General features: G+C 45.7%; 1 protein-coding gene across 1 annotated transcript in view; it reads right to left on the bottom strand.

Moving 5' to 3' along the window:
• FKBP9 (FKBP prolyl isomerase 9) overlaps positions 1 to 2,842 on the bottom strand; it is a 13,644-nt gene extending 10,802 nt beyond the window's left edge. The window contains exons 1-2 of the mRNA XM_077916514.1: positions 2,432 to 2,842; positions 643 to 671 (exon numbers count right to left, since the gene is read on the bottom strand). Of these exons, the coding sequence (XP_077772640.1) occupies positions 643 to 671; positions 2,432 to 2,728 (326 nt within the window). The 5' untranslated portion in view covers positions 2,729 to 2,842. The remainder of the gene's footprint in view (positions 1 to 642; positions 672 to 2,431) is intronic.
• Positions 2,843 to 9,315: the final 6,473 nt, after the last annotated feature.

Below are 9,315 nucleotides of genomic sequence, written 5' to 3'. Positions count from 1 at the left end.
AAAAAAAACCCCTATCGTATTTATTATTTCCACAATAATTCCTTTGGTACAGTTGCTTTTTTATGGATATTGAACTTAATTCGTTCTGGAGGTCCGTTCTTAACCTGAAACTGTTCTTAACCTGAGGTACCACTTTAGCTAATGGGGCCGTGCGGTTTCTGTTCTCATGCTGAAGCAAAGTTCTTAACCTGAGGTACTATTTCTGGGTTAGTGGAGTCTGTAACCTGAAGCGTCTGTAACCTGAGGTACCACTGTATTTATTAGTAGTTCTGGGCCGCTTTTCATTCAAATGAATCCCAAAGCAGCTTACAAACAATACATTGTGGAAACATAACAGAACATACTAGAGCAGGGCAAATGCAGCATAAATCATATGGAAACATAAAGCATCTGTAATATCTTCTCAGTTGGTACTTGTATAAATATATGCATTTAAATAATTATTATTATTATTATTATTATTATTATTATTATTATTATTAGGGGGCAAATGGACCTCAGCCCTAGCAGTTGGCTGCATAGAGCAGTACAGTGGTACCTTGGTTCTCAAACGCCTTGGTTCCAAAATGCCAAAAACCCGGAAGTGTTCCGGTTTTTGAATGTTTTTCGGAAGTTGAACGCCTGATGTGGCTGTCGGCTATTGTTTCCAGGATGCCTGCACCAATCAGAAGCTGCGCCTTGGTTTTCAAATGGACTTCCAGAATGGATTAAGTCTGGCGCTTTTGTTTTTGCCATTTATTTTGCGTTTTTGTTTTTGAGGCTTTTTCGGTTAATTTGTTTTTGTGACTGTGTGGAACCCAGTTTAGCTACTGATTGATTGATTGATTGATTGATTGTGTGACTGCGGAAATGGATAAAAGCCCCCCATCCAAACAATGACTATCATCAGTGCAGGTAAGGAAAAAAAATATTTTTAACTTTTATCATCTACAATACTATCTTCTTCATTTTATAGTACAGTACATTGATCATTGAAAGGGACGTGGGTGGAGCTGTGGGTTAAAACACAGAGCCTAGAACTTGCCAATCAGAAAGTTGGCGGCTCAAATCCCCATGACAGGGTGAGCTCCCGTTGCTCGGTCCCTGCTCCTGCCAACCTAGCAGTTCGAAAGCACGTCAAAGTGCAAGTAGATAAATAGGTACCGCTCTGGCGGGAAGGTAAACGGCGTTTCTGTGCGCTGCTCTGGTTCGCCAGAAGCGGCTTAGTCATGCTGGCCACATGACCCAGAAGCTGTACACCGGCTCCCTCGGCCAATAAAGCGAGATGAGTGCCGCAACCCCAGAGTCGATCACAACTGGACCTAATGCTCAGGAATCCCTTTACCTTTTTACATTGATTATTACTTTCATTTTATGGACCAATGGTCTCGTTAGATAGTAAAATTCATGTTAAATTGCTGTTGTAGGGGTTGTCCTTAAAAGTCTGGAACGGATTAATCCGTTTTGCATTACTTTCTATGGGAAAGCATGCCTTGGTTTTGGAACGCTTTGGTTATGGAACGGACCTCCGGAATGGATTAAATTTGAGAACCAAGGTACCACTGTACAGTACACTGTACAGTGGTACCTCGGGTTAAGAACTTAATCCGTTCCAGAGGTCCGTTCTTAACCTGAAACTGTTCTTAACCTGAGGTACCACTTTAGCTAATGGGGCCTCCCGCTGCCGCCGCACGATTTCTGTTCTCATCCTGAAGCAAAGTTCTTAACCCGAGGTACTACTTTTGGGTTAGCCAAGTCCGTAACCTGAAGCGTCTTTAACCCAAGGTACCACTGTATCCTGGGGAGAGCTCTCTCAGACTGAAATAAACTTTCAAAGCACTGGAGGAGCATAACTTGGAACCTCTGGTTTTGATGGCAGCTGCAAATATTAACAGATGGATGGAAAGAATAAGGTATTTGTGCCTGCATGTGACTTTAAACGTTAATAAATTACTTAGGAAAAAAATCCAATGGGGAAGTTTCAAACTGAACTATTACTAAATGAGAAATTGATAAGGTTGATTATTTGGGATCTCTGTGGTATTAATGTAGCATTTTGTTGTGAATAATGGGGCCTCTTGCTGCCGCAGCACGATTTCTGTTCTCATCCTGAAGCAAAGTTCTTAACCCAAGGTACTACTTCTGGGCTAGCCGAGTCTGTAACCTGAAGCGTCTGTAACCCGAGGTACCACTGTATCCTGGGGAGAGCTCTCTCAGACTGTGGGCTCCCCATTTTAGCAGGAGAGGGCAGGGGCTGCGGTTTCCCTCATGCGAAGCGGCTGCCCTGCCCCACACCAAAAGCCGCCCTGGGCTGGATCAGGGCCAAAGCCCCCACCATCCCTGCCGTCTAGGGAGAGATTCTCGGCGCGAACGTGTGCGCGCCCGCCCGCCCGCCCGCCCTCCAGTCCCGCTGCCTCCGCCGGGCCTTGCTGGCGGGGAAGCGCGCGCAGGCGCGGCCGCGCGACGAGGCGCCGTACCTGGAGTCGAACTTGGCGCCGTCGGGGAAGGTGCCGTGGTAATGGTAGCGCACGAAGTCGCCGGCGCGGACGGTGCGCGGGCACTCGCGGGGCACGTAGCTGCGCTCCACCAGCACATCCTTGCCGTCCCACGGCGGCTCCCCGGCGCCCGGCACCGGCGGCGCCTGGCACGCCGCGCAGCTCACCAGCAGCGCCAGCAGCAGCGGCGAGAAGCAGCAGCAGCGGTGGCGGTGGCTTCTCCTCCGGCCGGGCGGCATTCCTGGCCCTTCCATGGCGGCGGCGCGAGGAGCGGGGAGGCGGAGGCGCGGCCGAGGCGGAGGTCCTGCGCCCAAATCCCGGCTTCCCAGAGCTGCAAACGTGGAGAGGGGCGGAGGAAGGAGGAGGAGAAGGAGGAGGGTCGGAGGGGGAAAACGGGCGGCCGCCGCTTCTCCGCTTGCAGAGCGGGCGGGAGGAGCCAGCCCTGAGGGGAGGCGAGGCAGGGGGACGTCGAGGAAGAAGAGGAGGGCCAGGCGGGAGCCTGAGGGGAAAACTGAGGGAGGAAAGGCCCAGCAAAGGGGAGCCGCCAAGAGCCAAGCTGCTCCTCTTTTGTTAGCTAAAAAGCGGGAAACCCAAGCATTCCCAATGGCAGATGAAGATGATGGATTTTTCGGACAGGAAGAGAAGGAGGAGGAGTATCAGGAAGAGTGATTTAATGATCATTTCCTTAAATTAACTGGAAACAGCTTGCAGATACTTAATTGGCTGAGGATTTCATTTCTGCTAAGTGATGAGGTTTAATTTCGTAATGTGAAGAGCGAAGGATGTTCATGTTGAATTTTAGAAGAGCTGTGATTGGGGAAACCGTTAAGAGGATAGGCAACGAAATGCAACCATGGGGAAGCGAGGAAGTCACTTAATAAGTGCCATTTTCAATATGGCTATGAATTATGTTCGTTTGTTTATAATGTGAAAACCAATTAAAAAAAAATTGGGGAAAAAAGAGTCAGGTTTCTAGTTCCTGCGTGTTTTTTTGTCTGGGGGAGGCAACTGTCCCCTCGGGTCGCGCGACGTGGCGCCTCTTCGTTTCCAGCCCAGACGCGGCTGCTGAGGGCTCGGGTTTTTTTTTTCCTCGAGGCCTCAAGCGGAGCAGCTGCCCGGCCCGGCCCTCCTCTCGGACCCGCAGGGCGATGAGTCAGGGCTGGGGCGCGCGGCTGCCGGGGGAGCGAGAGCGCGCGCCGCCTTCCGAGTTATGAAGCCGCAGGGAAGAAGTTGGAATTAACTGCAGCGGAGGAATGAGCTGCCGGAGTACAGTGGTACCTCGGGTTAAGGACTTAATTCGTTCCAGAGGTCCGTCCTTAACCTGAAACTGTTCTTAACCGCCAGAGCACGATTTCTGTTCTTATCCTGAAGCACTATTTCTGGGTTAGTGGAGTCTGTAACCTGAAGCGTATAATAATAATAATTTTTTATTTATACCCCGCCCTCCCCAGCCAAGGCCGGGCTCAGAGCGGCTTACAAGCAATAATAAAAACAAGAAGAATGATTACAACTTAAAAACAAAAATAAAATACAACATTAAAATATTAAAATGTATATAACCGGAGGTACCACTGTAATCTGTTTCAAGCTACATGCCCTTTAACAGTGGTACCTCGGGTTACATACCCTGCAGGTTACGTACGCTTCAGGTTACAGACTCCGCTAACCCAGAAATAGTGCTTCAGGTTAAGAACTTTGCTTCAGGATGAGAACAGAAATCAGGCTCCGGCGGCGCAGCGGCAGGAGGAGGCCCCATTAGCTAAAGTGGTGCTTCAGGTTAAGAACAGTTTCAGGTTAAGAACGGACCTCCAGAACGAATTAAGTACTTAACCCGAGGTACCACTGTATTTTGAGACACTCGCTTAGGACAGGAAAGCGTTCTTTGCAAGTCAAATCCGTGGGATGCTGTTCATGGGCGTAGGAACAGGGAGTGTGTGTAAATATATAAATATATTTAACTAACTGACCCGACTCAGTTCTACCCCTCCCTCCAAAAAAACATAAAGCCTCCCCCCCCATAATAATCCTGACTACGCCCATGACATAAAAGGGCTATTCAGACTGTTCCTCTGTTTGAGAGATAGTCACTCCACAAATCAGTAAAAGGGGATTGCTGGACTGGCTTTTCTAATAAGGACAGAGTGAACTTTCAGATCAGGTGACAGAAGCCTTACGCCTCTCATGATGGAAAATGTTAAGGGTTTGCATGGGGAAAGGATCCCCTGGAATTTCTGGGTGCCCGGGTCTCCCCATAATTTCTGAAATTAGTAGAGGCAGAAGGTTTGATCAGCGGATTTACTACGGAATAAGTCAGGCCAGCTTTCTCAGCAGACTGGCTGAGAGAGGTGCCATCAGGTGATGGCAGAGCCATTTTTAGTTTGCAAATATATATACTGTAGAGAGAGAGGTAGAGAGAGAGAGAGAGAGAGCAGCATTGAGAGAGGGACGTTGCCAGGGTTTCAGGGGGTGTGATGTCACTGCAGGGGGAAAATGCAATTTTTACACTGACTTTGAGTCTCACTTGCTCCAAAATCAGGTACACATACGTAAACCCCTTCCCTATCTTAATTTCTTTTAGTATGTGTACTGTGGCACATCTCTATGCTCACTGGGTAGGTGGGGACTCCTTTTATCTTTAGGATTAAGGTGTTTGAATTTTAATTTGATTTGCTGCCCCACTTATTTGCAACCTCACTGTCTAAAGCAGCACACATCTGCTATGTCTCTTCCATTTCCATGTAACAAGCCCATCTTTTTCTGCTTCCTGGGGTGACAAGTTCTTTATTGGGTTGAAGGTATACACACATTTTAAATGGCCACACATCCTGACTCCACTCAAAAGGGTCCATTCTTCTTAGTAGTGTATGTGTGCTGGGCATGCATATAGGTTCAGGGGTCGACCTCATAACATCAGGACAAGTTAATTTCCAGACCGTTGTCGCAAGAATGTAAGACACCAACTTTAACTTACATCAGTTAAATATTGAGCACATCAGTTAAATATTGAACTGAAAAGCAAAGGTATTATTTTCTTCTTTGTCAGTGAAAATCTTCAAAAGAATGTCCTGTTTGTAAAGTATAGGGCAAACTGTGAGCAGAGAGGTATCCTATAGTTTAGCATATGTGATTTGCCCAGCTTTTAGCTAGCTGTGGTTTATAATAACATGTTACATTATAGCTAAGGGCTAAACTCCTCAGATGCCTTTAAACATTGGTGGGGTTTGCAGTTTGGATTACATGGCAGGGGCACCAAAACACAGGTTGTACTTCTGCTGCAAAGGAAAGTGCTCTGTAATCTAGAGAAATGGCCTGTTTTGAATTCCTGGATTGTATACATGCAGATGAGCAAGAAGATAAATGATTGCAGGAAAGTACAATAAAACATGTTGCATAAAAACTTGGTTCTGCCTTATGTTTAGTGTGTTGCAAACATTCCTTCAGACACTTCCTTCATTTCCCCAACAAATGCTGGCGAGGCTCTCGGGGCACAATTGTGACACAAATTATTTTTAAAATGTTGAACCCTCCTACCTTCCCCCAGGCAGTTCTGGGAATTGTAGTTGTGAAGGTGCTGAGACCTTTTTATAACCAACCACCAGTTCTACTCACTCTTGCAAAAGAGACTTGTCTGGACTTTTTAGATGGTTTAGTTATATGGATCATGGCATCAGTGCAGAAGGCATAAGTTTAATATAAAATAGATCCCTCAGGAGCTATCTGTGACCCTGGCACAAGCTCCTATTTTGTACGTGATCTAGACACAACAGCATCCTGACCTATTGGCTGCAGAAAATATTGGAGTACCTGTACCAATATCTGTATTTGCCAGATGGATCTACCGGTCACCCTCCTATAAGTAGGAACCAGAGACAATTAAAATCTTGAGGTAAAAAAATATGATTTGGGAGCTGTAAAGATATAGATTTGGTCTTTCCCCAATTAAGGTCTTCATTTAAGCATGGATAAGCCTTTAAAGTGTGCATATCTGACCAATCAAAAATGCCACGCATGCAATTTTTTCTTTTTTAAACCCAGCTGAAAAATAAAGCAGGTCTCAGGCCTAATCACCCCCCCCCCCAAACCTCATGAAAAATGGCCTTCAGCAGCTTCTGCGCTACTTCCCAGCCAATTTTTTTTTTTAAGACACCAGCCAATATTCCACTGGAATGTTGGCACTTCATTAGGGACATGCCAGATGCAAAAGCTGGCAGTGAAAATTAATTTCTGCCCCACTTACCTGAAACATTACTCTGCATTTTTGTGAATTCAGGCACCACTAGCCTTTCTAAAGAGCTAAAATGGTTTAGGATCCATTTATTCATAGGCTTTTTTGCACAAGCAACCTTTCAGGGGCCACATGGAGGTGGGGCAGGGAGCTATTACAGACCCTCCAAGCGTCCCATTTTTCTGGGGACATTCCAGGATTTACAGAAGTCATCCTGGTTTCTGATTTGATCCCCAAATGTCCCACCTTCCCTTACGGACATCCCTATTTTCTTTAGAAAAATGTTGGAGGCTATGCCGAGCCATCTGAAGGCAGCTGTGAATAAGGCAGATTTTTAATATGGTAATGCTTTATTATGTTGTTTTATATGTTGGAAGCCATCCAGAGTGGCCCAGTCAGATTGGTGGGGTATAACTGGTAAAATCATCACCAGCCAGAAATCACTGGGACTCAGTTCCGGCCCCTCTCAGATGGCCATCATTGCCACTTAGCAATGTTTTCCCTGAAATGTTTAAGATTTTTTTGGTTAAATATGTATTGTGTAGTTGACCTCCTTTGCAACGTTTTATTTTGAAATCTTTAAGATAATATTTTAGTTTCCTGTTCATTATGTTGCTTTGACTGTAGACTTTATATTTGACTTTCTTCAGTAATGTTTAATTTTGCGTTGTTTTACTGATGTTTCCATGTGCTGCAAGCCGCTTTGAGTTTTTTATTAAAAATATAAAGTGGTATAGAAATGAAATGAATAATAATAATAATAATATTAGAACAAGGGAGGTGTTCATTGTGTTTAGTCGTTTAGTCGTGTCCGACTCTTCGTGACCCCATGGACCAGAGCACGCCAGGCACTCCTGTCTTCCACTGCCTCCCGCAGTTTGGTCAGACTCATGTTTGTAGCTTCGAGAACACTGTCCAACCATCTCGTCCTCTGTCGTCCCCTTCTCCTTGTGCCCTCCATCTTTCCCAACATCAGGGTCTTTTCCAGGGAGTCTTCTCTTCTCCTGAAGTGGCCAAAGTATTGGAGCCTCAGCTTCACGATCTGTCCTTCAGGGCTGATTTCCTTCAGAATGGATGTGTTTGATCTTCTTGCAGTCCATGGGACTCTCAAGCGTCTTCTCCAGCACCATAATTCAAAAGCATCAATTCTTCGGCGATCAGCCTTCTTTATGGTCCAGCTCTCACTTCCATACATCACTACCGGGAAAACCATGGCTTTAACTATACGGACCTTTGTTGGCAAGGTGATGTCTCTGCTTTTTAAGATGCTGTCTAGGAAAAATAGCAATAATAATTGTTATAAGAAAAATACTGTTCCTTTTCCCTTATGGGGTATCCAAGAGCCCATATAAAGTCTTTAAGTAGGTCCCCTGTCGGAAGGAGAAAATAACAGAGGCCAACCGGAGAATATTGAGAAGCAAGGCAGCTAGTAAGCCTGATCTTTATTAACTGTTGCAACAGGGTGCTCACAACCACACGTAGGAGGGACCCAGAACAATGGTGTGCAAGCCCTTATACTGTATAGACTTTTGAAATTGCCCACCCTGTAGCTCAAGACCACCCCCCAAAACATCATACGTACATCACAGAAGGAGGCGGGCTACAGCAGAAATGCAGCACAGGGAGTCGTCTACAACAGAAAACCTGTCTGGCAGGATACTAATAATGGTCACTTGATTGCTTTACCTGGGCAGCCTGGCCATTCCTTTTGAGATGCTGTATATACAGGGGTACCTTGGTTTTCAAACTTAATCCATTCCAGAAGTCCATTCCAAAACCAAAGCGTTCCAAAACCAAGGCGTGCTTTCCCAAAGAAAGTCATGGAAAAAGGATTAATCCATTCCAGCCTTTTAAAAACAACCCCTAAAACAGCAATTTAACATGAATTTTACTATCCAACAGGACCATTGATCCATAAAATAAAAGCAATAATCAATGTACTGTAAAAGGTAAAGGTATCCCTGACTGTTAGAGGTCCAGTCGTGGACGACTCTGGGGTTGCACGCTCATCTCACTCTATAGGCCGAGGGAGCTGGTGTTTGTCCGCAGACAGCTTCTGGGTCATGTGGCCAGCATGACTAAGCCGCTTCTGGTGAAACCAGAGCAGCGCACGGAAATGCCGTTTACCTTCTCACCGGAGTGGTACCTATTTATCTACTTGCACTTTGACGTGCTTTCGAACTGCTAGGTGGGCAGGAACTGGGACTGAGCAATGGGAGCTCACCCCGTCGCGGGGATTCGAACCACTGACCTTCTGATTGACAAGCCTAAGGCTCTGTGGTTTAGACCACAGCGCCACCTGCATACTATAAAATAAATAAGGCAGTATTGTAGATGAGAAAAATTAAAATTATTATTTTCTTACCTGCACTGATGATAGTCATTGTTTGGAGGGGGGGCTTTTATCCATTTCCGCAGTCATACAATCAATCAGTAGCTGATTGCAGTCACAAAAACAAATTAACCGAAAAAGCCTCAAAAATGCAAAATAAATAGCAAAAACAAAAGCGCCAAACTTAATCCATTCCGGAAATCTGTTTGACTTTCGAAATGTTCAAAAACCAAGGTGCAGCTTCTGATCACTGCAGGTGCCCCTGAAACAATAGCCGACAGCTG

The sequence above is a fragment of the Podarcis muralis genome, chromosome 12 (assembly GCF_964188315.1).
Source record: "Podarcis muralis chromosome 12, rPodMur119.hap1.1, whole genome shotgun sequence".
Taxonomy (NCBI): Eukaryota; Metazoa; Chordata; class Lepidosauria; order Squamata; family Lacertidae; genus Podarcis; species Podarcis muralis.
Note: the sequence above shows the minus strand (reverse complement) of the source record. Positions and strands in the feature narration are given on the sequence as shown.